Source organism: Scyliorhinus torazame, chromosome 17, assembly GCF_047496885.1.
Source record: "Scyliorhinus torazame isolate Kashiwa2021f chromosome 17, sScyTor2.1, whole genome shotgun sequence".
NCBI classification, from domain to species: Eukaryota; Metazoa; Chordata; class Chondrichthyes; order Carcharhiniformes; family Scyliorhinidae; genus Scyliorhinus; species Scyliorhinus torazame.
In genome coordinates, this window is record NC_092723.1 from 138635939 (window position 1) to 138655095 (window position 19157).

Below are 19157 nucleotides of genomic sequence, written 5' to 3' on the forward strand. Positions count from 1 at the left end.
TTGATAAGATATTGTACAAACAATTTCCACAAGACAATGAGTCGATAAGAACTCAAATTTATTAACAGAAGAAGGAAGAGCTAGAAGTTTTGTAAAAAGTTATTAGGGCATTGACAGTAGAGTAGACATGGGACAGGATTTACCAACCAACCCGCCGCGTGTTTTCCGGCGGCGGAGGCAGCCTGCCAATGGGATTTACTGACCCTACCGTTGTCAACGGGATTTCCCAGTGACTGTACTCCTAGTCACCAGGAAACCAGCATGTGGCATGGGACCAGAATATCCTGCTGACATGAACAGCCAGTAAATCATGCCCATGGTGTTGGAAGCAAAACTGGTAAGAACAAGGATTAGGCTATTCAGCCCCTCAAGCTTTCTCCACAATTCAGAAAATCATGGTGGATCTGAATCTGGTCTTGCTCTGCAATTCAATAAGATTATGGTAGATCTGAATCTGGCCCAAGTCCACTGCCTCGTTAACCGCAGACTCCCTTGAAGATGAAACTCTGCCAAAGCCAACCTTGAATATATTTAATAACCCATCCTCCGCTACTCTCTGCGGTAGAGAATTCCGAACAGCAAATGACTGGAAGAAACTCCTCCTCATCTCCATATTAAATGGAAGACCCCTGATTATTAAACTGAGGCCCATAGTTCTAGGTTCCAGCACCCCACCCTCCCACCCAGAGGGAAATATCCCCTCAGCATCTACCTATCAAGACCCCTCAGAATTTTCTTTTTTTATTTTGCAGGATGTAGCTGGCACTGGATAGGCCACCATTTGTTGCCCATCCTGAATTGCCCGCAACAGGAGGTTATGGTGAACCCGTGCAGTCCATGTGGTGTCAGTACATCCACAGTGCTGTTAGGGAGTTTCAGGATTTAGATCCACGGAGTGAAGGGAGATATAATACCAAGTCAGGATGGTGTATGCTTGGAAGGGAACTCGCAAACGGTGGTGTTTCCAGGCATCTACTAACCTTGTCCTTCGAGGTGATAAGAGATTATAGGTTTGTACGGTATTAGCAAAGGAACTTTGGAGCATCTTTTTACCTGTGCACCTGTGGTGGATGTAGTGAATGTTTAATGTGGTGGAATGGGTGTCAATCAAGCGAGCTGCTCTGTCCTGAATGGTGTTGGGCATCGTGTGTTGTTGGAGTCCATTCATCCAGGCAAGTGGAGAGTACGCCATCATACTCCTGGCTTGTACCTTGTAGATGATGAAGAGGTCTTACGGAGTCAGGAAGTGAGTTACTCACAACAAAATACCCAGCCTCTGGTTTGCTCTTGTTGGTACGGTATTTGGTTGACCCAGGTCAATAGTAACTCTCTTCCCACCTCTCGAGGATGTAGATTGGAGGGGATTCAGCAATGATAATGCCACTGAAAGTAATGGGGGGAGATGGTTAGATTTTCTCTTGTGGAGATGGTCATTGCGTGGCAGCACAGTCGCACAATGATTAGCACTGCTGCTTCACAGCGTCAGGGACCCAGGTTCAATTTCGGCCTTGGGTGATTGTGTGGAGTTTGCACATTCTCTCCGTGTCTGCGGGGTTTCCAGGGATAGGACAGGGGAGAGGGCAGAGATAGGGTGCTCTTTCAGTGGGTCGGCGTCGACTCAATAGACCAAATGGTCTCCTTCTACACTGTAGAGATTCTATGGCACTTATGTGGTGCAATTGTTACTTGCGATTTGTCTGTCCAAGCGTGATTGAAGTGGCCCAAACCTGAACGTTTTCCAGGTCTTGCTGCATATGGGCATGGACTGCTTCAGTACCTGAGGAGTCACAAATTGTACTGAACTCTGTGCAATCATCGACAAACATCCCCACACATGCAATCATCGACGAACATCCCCACACACGATCTTATGATGGAGGGAAAGTCACTGATAAAGCAGATGAATATGATTCACGCTAATTAACACAACCACCTTCCTTTGTGCAAGGCTCCAACCAGTGGAGACCTTTCCCTTCCCAGTTCCCATAAACTTCTGTTTTGCTAGGTACTTGATGCCACACTGGATCAAATGTCAAGGGCAGTCACCCTCGCCTCACGGATTGAACTCTTTTATCCATGTTTGGAGCAAGGCTGTAATGAGGTTAGGCACTGAGCAGCTCTGGTGGAAACTGAACTGAGCAGTGATCTCAGTAAATACAAGTGCCGCTTGACAGCACTGTCGACGGCACCTTCATCAATTTGCTGATGATCAAGAGTGCAATAATGGAGCAGTAATTGGCAACTGACTTTGTTTCCTGTTAATTAGCCAAGACTCTATATAAGCTAATATATTAGTCCCAGCACCATCTTGGACAGTAACCTTTTAAATGCCTTTTGTAAATCCAAATACACTACATGTCCCGGTTCCCCTTTATCCACTCTGCTTGTTACATCCTCAAAGAACTCCAATAAATTTGTCAAACACAATTTTCCTTCATAAAACCACACTGACTCTGCCCAATTGATTTTCCAAATGTCCTGCTGCTACTTCCTTAGTAATGGATTCAGTATTTTCTGGCCCACAGTTTCTGCTTCCCTCCTTTCTGGAATAGGGTGTTACATTGAAGAATATTGGATTGGTGTTTTTTTGTAAGCATGGGGAAAGAAATGTAATGAAAATGAAAATCACTTATTGTCACAAGTAGACTTCAAATTAAGTTACTGTGAAAAGCTCCTAGTCGCCACATTCCGGCGCCTGTTCGGGGAGGCTGGTACGGGGAGAGGAGGGGAATGATGAGACACAGCTCTTTCAAGTGCTGCAATAAGCTGAATTGTGCGACAAAATTCTGTGATAATGGGACAGGAATTCAGGTACAAAAGTTGAAAAGCAAAAGCTCAGCATTTCTCACAAGAGCATGGATGTCAACACAATGAATAAACCGCATGATCACAAGTGATTTTATAACCCACAAAAGTGTGAAAATTTTTATATTTATTAAAACAGCACCACCAAACATTACACAGAATATTTCTAAAATTGTTTTACCCAAATCCCTAAATGTTACTCTTCACTATTCAAACCAGCAAAATTCACTTCTCTCTTACCCATATTGAAATGCACCACCGTCCATCTTACCTAATCTGAAGTGTTTACATTTGGCAATTTGGGTTCAGTGATAGGAAAGCAACAGCTAGCTGTGTACTAGTGACCCAATCATGTTTACAACAGCAGGCCCATGTACCAATAAGCCCACATTTTAATGTGTCTACACAATGCTGATTGGATATGTTTGCACTATGAAGTTCAAACTGATGGAGAATCTGATGGCAGTCATCAACCTGAAACAGATGCTACCAGGCCAGTTGAATATTCCAGCATTTCGGGAGCGGCACAGTGGCGCAGTGGTGAGCACTGCTGCCTCATGGCGCTGAGGACCCGGGTTCGATCCCAGCTCCGGGTCACTGTCTGTGTGGAGTTTGCACATTCTCCCAGTGTCTGCGTGGGTCTCACTCCCACAACCCAAAGTTGTGTAGGAGAGGTGGATTGGAAACACCAAATTGCCCCTTAATTGGAAAAATTAAAATTTCAAAAATGAATATTCCAGCATTTCCAGTTTTTGTACAAAGGAAGGCCTGGTCACCCTCCATAGAAGTTATTACATTCACATAAGTATACATTGTTTAAAAATGGCATTAAATAAGGACCTCATAACTTCATTCTGATGGCACACATTGATAGCACCAAAAGAAATCTAACTGGTTGGAAAATCAAACCCATAACTTTTGCTTGATTTTTTTTTTTTAAAAGGCAGTCACTTTTTTACAGCAGCAAGTAGAACAGGGAGCTGTAAATGCACTACACACTATGGACTGAGTAGACAAAATTTAATTCACCACTATTGAAAATTACACATTTTTTAATGCTTTCAATCCTGATCAGTTTAAAAATAACTACTATCATACTACCAAAGTGCTATAGGAACATTGGTCTTTATCAGCCTTTACACGCCTTCTGTTTTCATTACCATATCAATAAAAAAGAATGGGGTATGTACAAAGTGCTCTTATTGTGCCCACTTGAAATCCGGACAAATACTCAACAGCACAATTGTCCTTCCAAAATTGAATTGTATCTGCAATGAAGAGGGGTTCAATCTTCAATGATCATTGTGAGGTGTCTAAAGTAGCATAAGTTTGTCACAAGTGATGTCAACAACAGAAGAAACGTGATGGGACTCATTAAAAATACACAAAATTGAAAAATATTGGTTCAAGTGTGATTTCCCAATAGTGCATTCAAACCAGCACATTAAGCCACCCAGTGACAACACAGTATATGTTGCTCATTTGGCATCAGCATTATAAGAATACTCAATGAGAGGACCACATTTAACAACAGACTTTCAGGTGAAGATTGCACTGCCTTGCCTCAATCAATTTATTTAAAATGAACAGCTATCGAATGACAGATCAAGAATGCAAGGAGAAACTTTTTTTTTGGGGGGGGGGGGAAATATCAGGCAATAGAATTTACACACCAATTACGACACGTTTTAAAATAAGATCGTTACTTACCAGTTTTATTAGGATTAACTGAAATACACAAATCTACCAAATGATTGGACACGACATGACAGAAGGTTAGGGCAGCTGTACTGAGCTGGGGCAGCCCGTCCTGGGGACGCAGGACAAGCAACGAATGATGGGAAAATAAGTGTCCCCATCCAGTTTATCGGCGTAACCCGAACCACTTCTATATTAACATATATAAATATTTTCAAAAAGCAAGTTAACTTCCTTCATAATTCATATTAAAACATTAAGGAATAAACACAAAAATAGTTCACTATAAACGAACTGTCATTCTACCCATCAGATATTAGTGTTTTTTATTAGCTCCTGGCAAGCCGAAGTAAACAATAACATCAGCACTCCTTTGAAAAAAGGTAAAGAAAAACAACTTTTACAAGGAGATACCCACCACCGATCCAACGAACGCCATCTTAAATCTGAGGGAGACGATAAAGCTCGAGCATCCACCTCAATCTCGCGGCGTTTTGGCGGCGGTGGAATTGGCGATGTGTCAGTGGGGGCGGGGACAAAGCGCCGTGATTGGCAGTCGGTGCGCGTCACTTCCTCAGCGTGAACACACTCTCGCGGAGATTGTGACGTACGCGCCCCTGCGCCTGGCTGTGGGAAACCCCTGGCGTTATTGCGTTGGAGACGCCATTGTTGTGGCGGAGAGGTGTTGTCGGTTTGAATTTGCGGGACTTGCCATTAATGTGTGGGCCTGTGTAACAGTTTAGTACTTATGGCTATTTTTTTTTTTTTAAGTGTTGGCTATGAGTGAGGTGTAGTGATGAGTGAGTGTTAGGGCGCTGCAGTGCGAAGATGTGTCTGAGAGACGCTGACGGGCCTATCGATTGGAGCTAAGCCTAGGAACCACCCGCCAGGAAGCCGGCCTGCCTAGTGTGCCGTCCATTCGGCGTGTCCTGCGGCGTGTCCCGCATCACACCCAGCTCCCCATTCCTCCCACCTACTCCTACCTTCTTTCCTATTTGTCCCCTCAGTCTTTTGGACAATAGGCCATGGATCCCACTTGTTCCTGAGAAATATTTGTCGAGGAAAAAGAGGCGCACCTCTGGTGGTACTCGGGCCTTGTGTGTGTTATGTGTATTTTTTCCTCTTTTTTTTTACTAATACGAGTGACTGTTTTCGTTTTAAAAACGTCCCAATCTTGCTTAAAAGGAGACGATACTAAAGCGATGTTCCGGAAGGCAGTGCATGTGGGCGAGAAACGAACCTAGGCACAGTCGTGGCAACAGGATTTTCCGAATGAAGGAAACCAAGACTCAAACGTGGATCCGATTCTCTTAGATTTAAAAAAAACTGCGCCGAGACCTACTGCATTGCGGCTTTGTAATAAAAAGGAAGAGGGAAAATAAACTGAATATTTTTGAACTCTTTACCTTGGGGAAATAAATCCTTTGGACTTCGTACAATTTCTTGGACATTTAAACTATACCATTGACTTTTGAACTATCCGGTTTATTAGTGAGTAAAACAGCTAGTATTTAATTTTGTGCAATGTGCAGTTGAAAGAAAGCCAGTTATTTCCTGACTTTACATCCAGTATAGTGTTTTTTTTTATAAATTGCTTTAATACAACAAAGTTTAAAATACTTGAATTTCAGATATTAAATTGTGAAAAAGAGGATTTTTTTGTTTTTGTGTTTTGCAGTGGTAAAAGGGTAAAACTTTTTTTGTGGGTAAGGCTTTTCCCATTTAAAAAAAACAATGTCGTGTGTACATTACAAATTTTCTTCTAAACTGAACTATGACACGGTCACTTTCGATGGGCTTCATATTTCTTTGAGTGATCTAAAGAAGACTATCATGGCCAGAGAGAAACTAAAGGCGGCAGACTGCGATTTACAGATCACCAACGCACAGACTAAGGAAGGTAAGTTAACCACAGTGACTTATTTCTATTTAAGTACTGTTTATCAATCTGTCCTTTGTTTCATATTCCTCTAACTCCTATGTTATGGTGGACAAGATGGCGCAGGTTTGCAAGGTTTGTCCGATTTCGTAAGGGCATATTTATTGCACGTTGGGTCGCGACAAACTGAGCATAAGAGAATCGGACTGGCGCTACCATCCAACGTTTCATCGTAGTCCTTTTGATCTTCACTGCAACTTAATACCATTTTTTAAAAGTCGCTGGCAGGCGCCATCTGCTTTTTCCCTGTGTTTTTACAAGATAATCCCTTTCCTTGCCCTTCCGTCTTTCTTAAACTGCCCTTCCGTTTCCAGGATAAATATGAACTTAACCTGTGCAAAACTCAAATCTCCCAACTAATTTGTGTTCCTTGGAGGCCATTTAGCCTTATCCGCTGCGTCGTCTGAGTGCCCTTCAGCCGATGACAGTCTAAAGCAACGTGGTACGCCTTTGTCATTGGCGATGGTTTTAATGTTCCAGGCCGGCAAACCTGGTTTGATTTGAACGCATTAGATTTAAAAACCGATTGAAGTGTAAATTGATTTATGAATTTTCGTGTGACAAATCGATATTGTGTTCTTAAATAATCGTTTTTGTATCATTGACTGCTGGTTTCAGAATTTTGAAACATCGTGTGGGGGCTGATCTGTCACGTATCTTTCCGAATGGAATTAGTAGGGTTGATCTACTATGCTTGTCCTCTGGACACAATGCAAATTCTATAATGTTGAAGAACAATTTGTCAGGACATTCTCTTGTTAATCTCTATGCTGCCATTTTACTGCAAGTTCATGCAATTAAGTTGTGGAATGTGGATACTTGAACTATGCAATTTGAACATTAGAGAAGTATTTTGCTGCTTTTTCAGCACCATTTCAGTAGCTTCAGTCAGGGATGGCATGCACTTTATCCCCTTGATCCGCCTGCACTATTTGACATTTACTCAGTGAAATCCTGGTACTCCCAAGCAGCACTATGGGTGTACCTGCACCACATGGACTGCAGCAGTTCAAGAAGACAGCTCACCACCACCACCCTCTTGAGAGCAATAACTGCTGGCCGAGTCAGCAATGCCTATCTTATGAAAGAACTTGTGGGGGGGGGAGAATTTCCTCATGTGTCATTCCTGTTGTTGCCCACTTAATTGAGATTGGTGTCACCTGATACAAGTCTTGCCTATGCAGTTTCAGCCAGCGAATGTCTTGCAATACCTTCTCTTGCTTCCATACATTTGCATTAATTTCCACAGGACCTATTCTTGGCCTATTGCTACAATATTTGAAGATAATGAAAGGCTTAAGACTTTCATCACCTCAGGATGTCCAAAATCACGGCACAGGCAATGAATAGCCTACTCCTGTCCCTCTGAAACACTCCCAATATATAGTCTTTGTAATAGAAAGTATTTGTTAAATCATCCATAACACTATTGAATTTCATGTGTTGACAACATCCAGCACTGTCTTAAACATTTCTTTTATCGTCTTTACTACGTGTTGGGCTTGTCTGGTGTCCAGTCAATTTTTCCCTGCTAAACAGTGGGAAGATCAATGCTGTTATGTTTAGCCGCTGCCATAAACTATACTGCTCCCTTGCCACTGATTTTCTCTCTGTGCAGTGCAGAAGGAGGCCATTCGGCCCATCAAGTCTGCACCAGCTCTTGGAATGAGCGCCATACTTAAGCCCATGCCTCTACCTTATCCCCGTAAAACCACCTCACCTTTTTGGACACTAAATTTATCCTGACCAATCCATCTAACCTGCATATTTTTGGACTGTGGGAGGAAACCGGAGCACCCAGAGGAAACCCACTGAGACACTGGGAGTGTGTGCAGGCTCCACACAGACAGTGACCCAGCCAGGAATTGAACCTGGGACCCTAGAGCTGTGAAGCAACTGCGCTAACCACTGTGCTGCCCACTGCCATACCAAGTTGATCACAGCCTTGACATCTTACTTAATTAATTACACTGCTCTGTTGATTAGTCAGCTTCCCAAATCTCCCTCAATAAACTTGAGCTTATCCTAAATGGTGTCCTTGTCCAAAGTTCACCAAGTTCCATTTACATTGACCACACCAATGAGCATTGTTCCAGTCCGATACCACTTCGATTTTTAAAATCGGTCATTGGAATCCCTTATGGGCTTCCCTCTCCTCACCCATTTAACTATCAAACTGAGAATCTTCGGAGAACTGTGCTCTTGAATGCATCCCACGCCTTATTTACCCTCCATTGATGATCATACTTTCACGACCCACTAATTCTCTTGCTAGACCTTTCCAACTCTCATTGGTGAAATTCTTTAAACTTTTTTTTGGTCACCTGTCCTTGTGTCTCACAATGTAAATTTTTATCTGCTTGCACTGCTGTAAAGCACCTTGAGCTGTTTTACTGCATTAATCGTGTTGTATAAATGTAAGTTAGCTTGTGATCTCTTAGTCGTCATGTTGTCGAATTTTTTGGTGTTTATACAATGTTAAAATGTTGTTTTAGTGTATTCTGGAACAAGAAAATTAAATGGATTGATTGTGTCTTTATTAATCTTGATCCAGCCAATGTGCGGCGGCTCTTAAACGTGAGAATGATGCCATCGGTGGAGGGAGAGGCGGAGAAGGCCTTTGACCGAGTAGAGTGGGAGTACCTCTGGGAAGTGCTGCGGGGGAGGGTTTATTAGTTGGGTTAAGCTCCTATACAGAGCCCCGGTGGCGAGTGTGGTTATGAATCGGCGGAGGTCGGAGTATTTTCGGCTGTATCGTGGGACGAGGCAGGGGTGCCCCCTGTTTGCATTAGCAATTGAACCCTTGGCCATGTCATTAAGGGAGTCTAGGAAATGGAGGGGGTAGTCCGAGGGGGAGAAGAGCATCGGGTGTCGCTTTATGCAGACGACCTGTTGCTGTATGTGGCGGATCCAGTGGGGGGGATGGTGGAGGTCATGCAGACTCTAAGGGAGTTTGGGGATTTTTCGGGCTATGCGCTTAATGTAGGGAAGAGCGAGCTCTTTGTAATGCAGTCAGGAGACCAGGAAAGGGGGATAGACGATCTACCGCTGAGGAGGGCGGAAAGGAGCTTTCGGTACCTGGGGATCCAAATAGCTAGGAGTTGGGGGGGCCCTACATAAACTTAATCTGACGAGGCTGGTGGAACATATGGAGGAGGACTTCAAACGATGGGACATGTTGCCGCTCTCGCTAGCGGGTAGAGTGCAGTCGGTCAAAATGGTGGTCTTCCCGAGGTTTCTTTTTGTGTTCCAGTGCTTTCCAATTGTAATCACCAAGGCCTTTTTTAAGAGGGTAGGCAGGGGTATTATGAGTTGTGTGGACGAATAAGACCCCGAGGGTAAGGAGAGGGTTTCTGGAGCGCAGTAGGGACCGAGGAGGGTTGGCGCTGCCGAATCTGGGTGGCTACTACTGGGCAGCAAATGTGGTGATGATCCGTAAGTGGGTGATCGAGGGAGAGGGGGGCGGCATGGAAGAGGTTGGAGATGGCGTCCTGCAAGGAAACGAGCCTGGGGGTGCTGGTGACGGCACCGCTGCCGCTCTCGCCGGCAAGGTGCACCACGAGTCCGGTGGTGGCGGCAACGCTAAAGATCTGGGGCCAGTGGAGACGGCACAGGGGTGCAATGGGAGCCTCTGTGTGGTCCCCGATCAGGGGTAACCATCGGTTTGTCCCAGGGAGGATGGACGGGGGGTTTCAGAGCTGGCATCGGGCAGGGATTAGAAGAATGGGGGACCTGTTCATCGATGGGACGCTTGGGGGCGCTGGAGGAGAAGTTTGGACTACCCCCGGGAAACGCTTTCAGGTACATGCAAGTGAGGGCGCTTGTGAGGCAGCAGGTGAGGGAATTCCCGCTGCTCCCGGCACAGGGAATTCAAGACAGGGTGATTTTGGGCGTATGGGTCAGAGAGGGCAAGGTGTCGGCGATATACCAGGAGATGAAAGAAGAGGGGGGAGGCGTTGGTAGAGGAGCTGAGGGAGGGAATTGAGGAGGGGCTATGGGCCGATGCCCTAAGTAGGGTTAATTCCTCTTTTTCGTGTGCCAGGCTTAGCCTGATACAATTTAAGGTGGTTCATAGAGCGCACATGACGGGGGCGAGGCTGATTAGGTTCTTTGGGGTAGAGGACAGATGTGGGATGTGCTCAGGAAGTCCAGCAAACCATGTCCACATGTTTTGGTCATGCCCAGCTCTGGAGGGGAGTGGCGGGAACAGTATCTAAGGTGGTGAAAGTTCGGGTCGAGCCAAGCTGGGGACTAGCACTATTTGGAGTAGTGGACGAGCCGGGAGTGCAGGAGGCGACAGGCCGGCATTCTGGCCTTTGCGTCCCTAGTAGCCCGGTGAAGGATCTTGCTAATGTGGAAGGAGCGAAGCCCCCCAGCGTGGAGGCCTGGATAAATGATATGGCAGGGTTTATCAAGTTGGAGAGGATAAAGTTTGCCTTGAGAGGGTCTGCGCAGGGGTTCTACAGGCGGTGGCAACCGTTCCAAGACTATTTCGCGGAGCATTAGATGAAGGTCGGTCAGCAGCAACCCGGGGGGGTGGGTCTGTCTGGGGGTTATTTGAGCAAGAAAATACATGAAGGATCTGGAAAACTGACATGTACGGGAGGAATCCAATGTACAAAGCTCTGTAACATATCGTTTCACCATTTCATGTCTTGCTATGTGCGCTTTCTTTCTTTTTGTTACGGGGGGCGGTTTGTTTGTAAGGATGAAAAACTGTTAAAATTCTTACTAAATATATATATATATTTTTTTAATTAATCTTGATCCAGAGACTGCACGGTGGTGCAGTGGTTAGCACTGCTGCCTACAGCACTGAGGTCCCGGGTTCGATCCCGGCCCCGGGTCACTGTCTGGGTGGAGTTTTCACATTCTCCCCGTCAGCGTGGGTTTCACCCCCACAACCCAAAGATGTGCAGGTTAAGTGGATTGGTTGGTCACACTAAATTGTCCCTTAACTGGAAAAAGAAATAGTTGGGTACTCTAAATTAATTTTTTTTTTAAAAATCGATCTTGATCCAATGTGAAGTGTGTTGAATGTGGATAATTTCCATAGAATCTGGTCTGAGTGTTTGCATGTTGATCTTTTGTGATCTCTGCTGGTTCTTATTTCCTGTCATAAAATAAGCGATGAATTGAAGAATGTTTCAAGAAATGCATGTATAATTTTAAAAATTATTCTATTTGATTGGAGAAAAAAATAGTCATAATAAACGGTATTTCATGATCTTTAGTTTCTTAATTTCAGGACTCCACTCAATGGTGTCTATGATTGTTCCAGTTTGATGTGATGGGTATGTGACATGAAATTCTACTGGAGTTTGATTTTATTTTGACAGGTTATAAATATGGATGGCATTTTAAAACTACTTTGTCAAATAGCATTTGGCCCCACAGAATTTTATCATCCTCTTGGAAAACCTGATGCTGGTGATTTTAGTAATCAATATAGTCATCAATTGTGATCAGAGAAGTTCTTGCTCTTTCAATAACTTTTTTTTTTAAATTCTCATTCTAATTTCTTCGACTGTTTGCCTGTCACGTTCTTGTTGTTCCCTGTTTCTTCTTTAAGTCTTTCCCTCCCTTCTTTACATCTGGCAGAAGACAATGTTCCGGCCATGTATTAGCAGCACTGAACATCAGTGTATGCTGCAGTCATTCATTTCCTGAGTGATTTTAAAATTGGTTTCAATTAAATAGGCAATAAAATGATGAGAAATTTAACAGACTTTTTTTTACCTTGAAAGACTGAAAGAGTAGCTTAAGTTGCTCTTTAGGTAGGATATTGCGTTTCTACAGAACTATACAACTTAATCTGCAATTGCAACTGACTGCACCTTTACGTACAGTAAGATATCCCAAGGTGCTTCACAGGAGTGTTATAAAACAGCATTTAACACTGAGCCCCAGAAGGAGCGGTTAGGACAGTTGACCAAAAGCTTGGTCAAAGGAAGAATAGGAGGAAAGAGTGATTTAGGACAGGGATTTGAGAGCTCTTGGTCTTGGCAACTGTGAAGGCATGGCAAATTTTAAAATTGGGCTTGTTCAAGAGGCTAGCATTGAAGGAGCTCAGATATCTCCAGAAGGTTTGACATTACAAGCCCGTGGCGGGTTTTCAAAACTAAGGAGAATGATAAAATTGGACATTGTTGAACCAAAGACACTAGGCCAAATGAGCATCGATTACGGGACTTGATGTGAGTTATCCCAGGTTCAATTCTCAGGTCACTCTGTGCAGAGTCTCCCTGCACGTTCTCCCCGTGTTGCATGGGTTTCTTCCGGGTGCCCTGGTTTCCTCCCACAATGCAAAGATGTGCAGGTTAGGTGGATTTGCCGTGCTGAATTGCCCTTAGTGTCCAAAAAGGTTAGGTGGGATTACGGGGATGGGGTGGAGGTGCGGGCTTAAGTGGGGTGCTCTTTCCAAGGGCCGGTGCAGACCCGATGGGCCGAATGGCCGCATGCACTGTAAATTCTATGAAGCCAAGAGCAGCAGAGCTTTGTTCCGGGAATCAGAAGGGAAATGGGAGAAGTGGTCAGTAATTTGGACCCTAACTCCTGCTCCAACATTCAGCAAGATCATAGCTGATCTGATTGTAACCTTGAAATCAACAGTCTAACTCTGGCTTGAATATGTTCAATGACATAGGCAGAGGTGATTTTATGTTGAAGGATTTTTTTCTGATGCACAGGAGATAGGAACTGGGGCACAAGCTTGCATGGATGGAGGAGGTCAAAGGTTTTTTTTGAGGGTGTGATGACAGATTTGAAGAGAGGGGAACAGTACCCAAGGAGAAAGATCAGCTAACATGGTGGCAGGGGTGGGGCATTGGGTGGTCAACAGTTAAGTGGGAATAGAGTTGAGGGGACAAGGTGAGCTTCAAGAGGTTATGAGTGGGGTGGGGATAGGAAAGAAAGTAGCAAAAGAGCATGGTTCAGGGCTTGGGGCAGGCAAAGGCCTTAGATGGAGTTTGACCTGGTGGGCTTGGGGCAGGAAGGTCAGAGGTACCAAATTTACTGTGTTCATTCTTAACAACAATGCCCATGAGCTCCTTGCACATTGGAGCTGAGCATGGAGGGGCTTGAGACAGTTTTTGGAGAAGAAATTAAGCTGAATGTTATCTTTACTTTCCAGGGTGGCCCTTGAATAGTGAACAGCTTTAGTAGATGAGAAGACTGCCTTCTGGTGTTTTATATGGTCCAGCAAGATCTGGAGGCGGATGGCTAAACTGGTTGTCCTGTTTCAGTCTGCGCCCCTTTGTCTTGAGGAAGTACGGATCAAGGATGCTCCATCGGGTGGGGCCAGTGTTAGAGATATTCATGGTTTTAATGACTTTTTGGGCTTCAGGGGTAAAGGTGAGGGTGTGCTTGAGCAAAATTATTATGGTGAATGGACCATGAACCAGGGGTGTTTTTTGCCCCCAGGGGCCAAGTTGGTGGAAAGGGGATGTGTGAGGAGAGGAATGCGTTATCGGAAATGGTCTTGAGTGATTCACACAATGGGAGGAGCGAGGTCACTTGAGACGGCAAGGTCAAGGGAGTGGCGGCACGGGGTGGCAGTTATTAGCTGTGCTGCCTCAACACCAGAGACCCTGGTTCAATTCCAGCCTTGGGTGATTGGAGTTTGCACGTTCTCCCCTTGTTTGCATGCGTTTGCTCCAGTTTCCTCCTACAGTCCAAAGATGTGCAGGTTATGTGGATTGGTTGTGCTAAATTGCTCCTTGGTGACCAAAGATGTGCAGATTGGGTCGGGTTACGGGGGAAGTGAGCCTAGGTAGGGAGGTCTTTCAGAGGGTCTGTGCAGACTCAATGGGCTGAATGGTAGCCTCCTGCACTGTAGGGATTCTTTTGACGTGAATATGTAAGAAGGGAGCAATTAAGAGGATAGGATACAGTGAATTCAGAGACGAGACAGTCTATTGAGATGGTACCAAGTACGAGAAACATCCTTGATGCAGAGGATAAGGGAGAAAAACAGCCAAGATATCTTTGAGAATTTGTGCTCCAGTGCAGAAGCATAGACTTGATGTCTCGAGAAATCCAAATTGAGAAGAAAAAGCAGTGCTCGGTGAGGGAAAACAAGAGCTGGTGACTCTAGCAGTTTAAACTAGCAATTAACTTTTAGTTTGGATTAAAATTGTTCAAGCCAGGGGCGGTTAAATAGTGGAGAGAGGAGATGAAGCACAAGGGTAGGGAGCTGATCAGGAGCCGTCTCAAGTCATCAAAAAAATTCTTCTTGGAAAGGAAGGAATAGTCTTATAAGTATTGAAAGTAAAAGCAAATTACTGCGGATGCTGGAATCTGAAACAAAAGCTTTAAGAGAGTCATCCAGACTCCATGTTCGCTCCCTTCTCTCTTCACACATGCTCTCAGACCTGCTGAAATTGTCCAGTATTTTCTATTTTAGTTCAGATTCCAGCATCTGTAGCAATTTGCATTTAGCAGTCTAAATGTCTGTTGCTCTGACCTGGAGACAAGCTGACAAACACTTGAATTTGCTCTGACGCAACAGCTATTACATTTTAATTGAGTTTTCTTGAAGCAAAATGTTTTACACCAGTTTAAATGATAAAGCATTTTTGTCCTTGGAAAATCAGAACTTTTTTTTTTTGGTGCTATCAGGAAATGAAATAGCAAGTTGTGGTAATTAGCTAATTGAACAATGAGGTTTATTTGGACTCATGCAAGATTTTTAAGATTAAAACTATCCCAGGGTTGTAGTTCTGTCATTGGACTTGAAATCCATGTGCCTCAAATAATATTCCAGTGAGTTGGCAGTTTGAAAATATGAATTCCATTTGCAAAATCTAAGTGAAAAAGCTTCTGTCAGTAAAAGTAGTACAATGTAGCATTATACAAATAAATGAAACTTCAGATTGCTTTGGAAAAAGTAGTTCAGAAAATTAGAATTTCAGTTGGGTCAGTATTGTCTTAATGCTGTAGAGGGTTTCAGATACCGTTGTTGCCACATGGTTTTGATAGCTAAATGGGTTATGTTAAACTGAGTAAGAAAGTCTGTTTATGATTAAATGTTTTTAAAATCTATTTAAAGTTTTATTACATCCATTCATAATTTGACGTCTACTTTTTCTCACATTTCCATGTGCAACATATCAGCCAAATAGAGTTTGAGGAAATTGTGTTGTGATCCTCTGAATATTATGAGGCCTTTTCCCCATTGACAGGGCAAGTGTTTTATTCCACTGTTGCACATACAAGGTTTCCATAATCGCATGATTCTGAAACATAGAAACCAGCAGAAGCATAGAGTTGATGTCTCGAAATCCAAATTGAGAAGAAAAAGCAGTGCTCGGTGAGGGAAAACGGCTCGGTGAGGTGGCGCAGTGGCATTGTCACTGGACAAGTAATCCAGGGGAATGCTCTGGGATCCCCGGATCGAATCCCACTCTGGCAGATGGTGAAATTTGGGCAGCACAGTGGCGCTGTGGTTAACACTGCTACCTCATGGCGCTGAGGTCCCAGGTTAGATCCCGGCTCTGGGTCACTGTCTGTGTGGGGGGGGGGGGCGGCACGGTAGCATTGTGGTTAGCACAATTGCTTCACAGCGTCAGGGTCCCAGGTTTGATTCCCCACTGGGTCACTGTCTGTGAGGAGTCTGCACGTTCTCCCCGTGTGTGCGTGGGTTTCCTCCGGGTGCTCCGGTTTCCTCCCACAGTCCAAAGATATGCAGGTTAGGTGGATTGGCCATGCTAAATTGCCCTTCGTGTCCAAAATTGCCCTTAGTGTTGGGTGGGGTAACTGGGTAATGGGGATAGCGTGGAGGTGCGGGCTTGGGTGGGGTGCTCTTTCCAAGAGCCGGTGCAGACTCGATGGGCCTAATGGCCTCCTTCTGCACTGTAGATTCTATGATCTATGATGAGCAATCGGAATTCTGTTGAATAATGAAATGCGTTCTTGTTCTACAAATGTTAGAACTAATATTGAAAAGGAATGATACTGATGTGGTGATTGATGAATTCTGACCATAGATCTTCTGCCTGCACAGGAATCCTCCCCTGTTGAAATGTGTGTGTCCCCAAATACTTAAATTGACAAACATTTGGCTTAACAACAAATACATCGAGTCCACTGGATTGACCTTCCTTAGTTAATAAAGTGAACTTATGTTATTAAATAAGTTCTGTTTCTCTGGCTGTTACTGCAACCATCTTCCCTAGGTAAAAGGATATTTTACTGTTCTGTTGATCTCTCACCACATTCATGAAAATACACTGACACCCTCCTCCGAAAACCATTTACTAGAAAGAAGTTGATGTCTGGTACAAATAGATTTTGGATTATTAAAGTAATTAAATGAAATTGACATGCAATTATTTCAGGAAAATAAAAGTTATTCTTTGTAATCTGCTACCAGCAGAATAATGATTTCCTTAATTCTTTACAGAATATACGGATGATAATGCTTTAATACCTAAGAATTCATCAGTTATTATAAAAAGAATTCCTATTGGAGGTGTGAAATCTGCAGGCAAAACATTTGTCATGTAAGTTGCAATTTTTTCATGCAAAATATACCCAAACATGTCAAGGAGTAAACCCCTTTAGAGGTTTAAAATGATTGATGTATTTCAGAGTTGTGTCCCTCTGCTAATTGCAAAAATGCAGTTCAATCTTGTTCTGTAGTGGATGCTTGGGAAATAATTATCACATTTAAATCACCAGTCGAGTTGTGTCATAGTTATAATGGAAGAGGATTTAACTGGACAATGTACTCTGCAGTCATTTGTTTTTGTTTTTCCATTTTAAATGTGAATGACCGCAGATACCAATTTCGTGAGTTTTATGGCTGACACTATTGCAGTATCTTATAGGTCTGTAATGTATCGTCATATCAAATATTTGAATATGCACGTGCTATTGTATTGGACGAAACAACACGCTGCCTGTATAACTTCAATAACGAAGATTGGTGGTTGTTTCAATGTAACTGTAAGGTGCATTGCCAAATGCAGAAAAAATGTAACTTGACATACTACATTTCAGAATTATTTTGTAATGTTCAAGAGTAGAGCACCTTGTGTGACTGATGAAACTGAGGTTTTGTCCTGGAAGAAAAGATTAACTCTCTTGCATTATGACATCTCCAAACTTTAAGCCAGTGTTATTTTGACTTAATGGACTGTTTAGGTCAATTTGTAGACCATACAGGGTGGCACAGTGGTTAGCACTGCTGCCTCATGGTGCCGAGGACCCGGGGTTGACCCCAGCACCAGGTCCCTGTCCGTGTGGAGTTTGCATGTTCTCGCCGTGTCTGCGTGGGTCTTACCCCCACAACCCAAAAGATGAACAGAGTAGGTGGATTGGCCATGCTAAATTGCCCCTTCATTGGGACAAAATAATTGGGTACTCTAAATTTATATATTTTTTAAATTTGTAGACCATATATAAAGTTTACATTCATAGTTTCATTAATTTGCATATGACTCCAGCTGCAGAATTAAATGAGTATGTGTATTCTTATTTAACATTTATCCAGCAACAAAGCATACTTCAAAATAACTGAGTTACAAATCCTTTGGTGCTTGTAATGGTCAAGTTCTATAACCTCCTTGCTCTAATGACTTAATTTTTCTTGTGTTTTTACCCTGCCAAGCACCCACAGTATGCATTTTCATGCAACTGTTTATACCTGTGTTCTCAGTTTTCCTGCTTCTGAACTTGGCTAAATAAATGCAGCAGAGTCTAGTCTTGTATCTTTTTACACTGTTGTGTGTATCCTAACTCAACATTCTGAAAGTGATCACTTGGTTAAGCAGCTGAGTCTTTTCAAAATTAGAGATCTGTGGAGGAATACCTGAATAATTCTTGGTTATCCTGTAAATGCATTTGAGGATAGTGATTTCCTGATGGAGTATTCTAACAATTCAAGAAGATGTGCTGGGAAGAAGACACAGCCATTTTATTGCAATGAGTGTCACTACGACATTGGTAACTGGAAATGTTGGGACCTTCCAAAATGCCATTCTATTCTCTCCAGGCAAAGTGCGGCATTTAATACGGAATAAACTAGTTATGTTTCTGCTACTTTGTATGAGAAGAGATGCAAAACTTAAGTATCTTAAAAGTAACACTTCTAACATTATTTTCCTGTTGCATCTCTCTTGTTACTCCCTGCATGTTAAATGTAATTATGTAGTTTTTTTGTTTTCAAATCTTCATATTGTACGATCATGGTAATTCAAGTCCTGTTCATTCAGACCCCTGGCGTAAGACTGGCAAACTGAGAATGGGCGTCTTTTGAGGAAATATGCTGGGACCATTATTGGTCACCAATGACAAACGATTTAGACTTGTGTGAGAAGCAGAATTTCAAATTTTGCAGATTGCCCCAAATTGAGGGCTGTAGTTAATAGGAGGACTGAGACAAAATACAGGATGGTATAAATAAACTTATGGAATGGGTGTACAATTCTGGCAAGTGAACCTTAAGGTTGAAAAATAAGAGGTGGTATAATTTGGTAGTAACGATTAGAAGATCACATACGCTTTGGTAAAATAAGTATCTACAGGGACCAAGGGATTTGGGGCTACAGTTGCACAAATTATGAAATGTAACACCAATTAAATGGGAAAAGCAAGCATTGGGGTTCACTTCCGGAGGGGTAGAATTGAAAAGTAGAGCAGGTTGTTTGAATCTTGACAACATGAACGGGAAAGATTAAACTGGGGAAGATTGCTTAATTGAGGCTTTTAACAT

At 43.3% G+C, this 19157-nt stretch overlaps 2 protein-coding genes across 9 annotated transcripts in view; one reads left to right on the top strand and one right to left on the bottom strand.

Moving 5' to 3' along the window:
- The window catches only part of LOC140394181 (probable helicase with zinc finger domain), a 682830-nt gene extending 677807 nt beyond the window's left edge, over positions 1-5023 (bottom strand). For 2 of the 5 annotated variants that reach the window (XM_072481139.1, XM_072481135.1), the window contains exon 1: positions 4922-5023. The gene's annotated coding sequence lies outside the window, so the exon portion shown is untranslated. Of the gene's footprint in view, positions 1-1686; positions 1778-4515; positions 4897-4921 lie in introns of those variants that run through there. The other 3 variants (XM_072481136.1, XM_072481137.1, XM_072481138.1) reach the window with 3 other exon arrangements.
- A 96-nt stretch (positions 5024-5119) lies between these two features.
- rbbp6 (retinoblastoma binding protein 6) overlaps positions 5120-19157 on the top strand; it is a 74900-nt gene continuing 60862 nt past the window's right edge. For 3 of the 4 annotated variants that reach the window (XM_072481142.1, XM_072481141.1, XM_072481145.1), the window contains exons 1-2: positions 5121-6403; positions 16845-16944. In XM_072481142.1, the coding sequence (XP_072337243.1) occupies positions 6238-6403; positions 16845-16944 (266 nt within the window). In that variant the 5' untranslated portion in view covers positions 5121-6237. Of the gene's footprint in view, positions 6404-16844; positions 16945-19157 lie in introns of all 4 variants that reach the window. The other variant, XM_072481140.1, reaches the window with a different exon arrangement.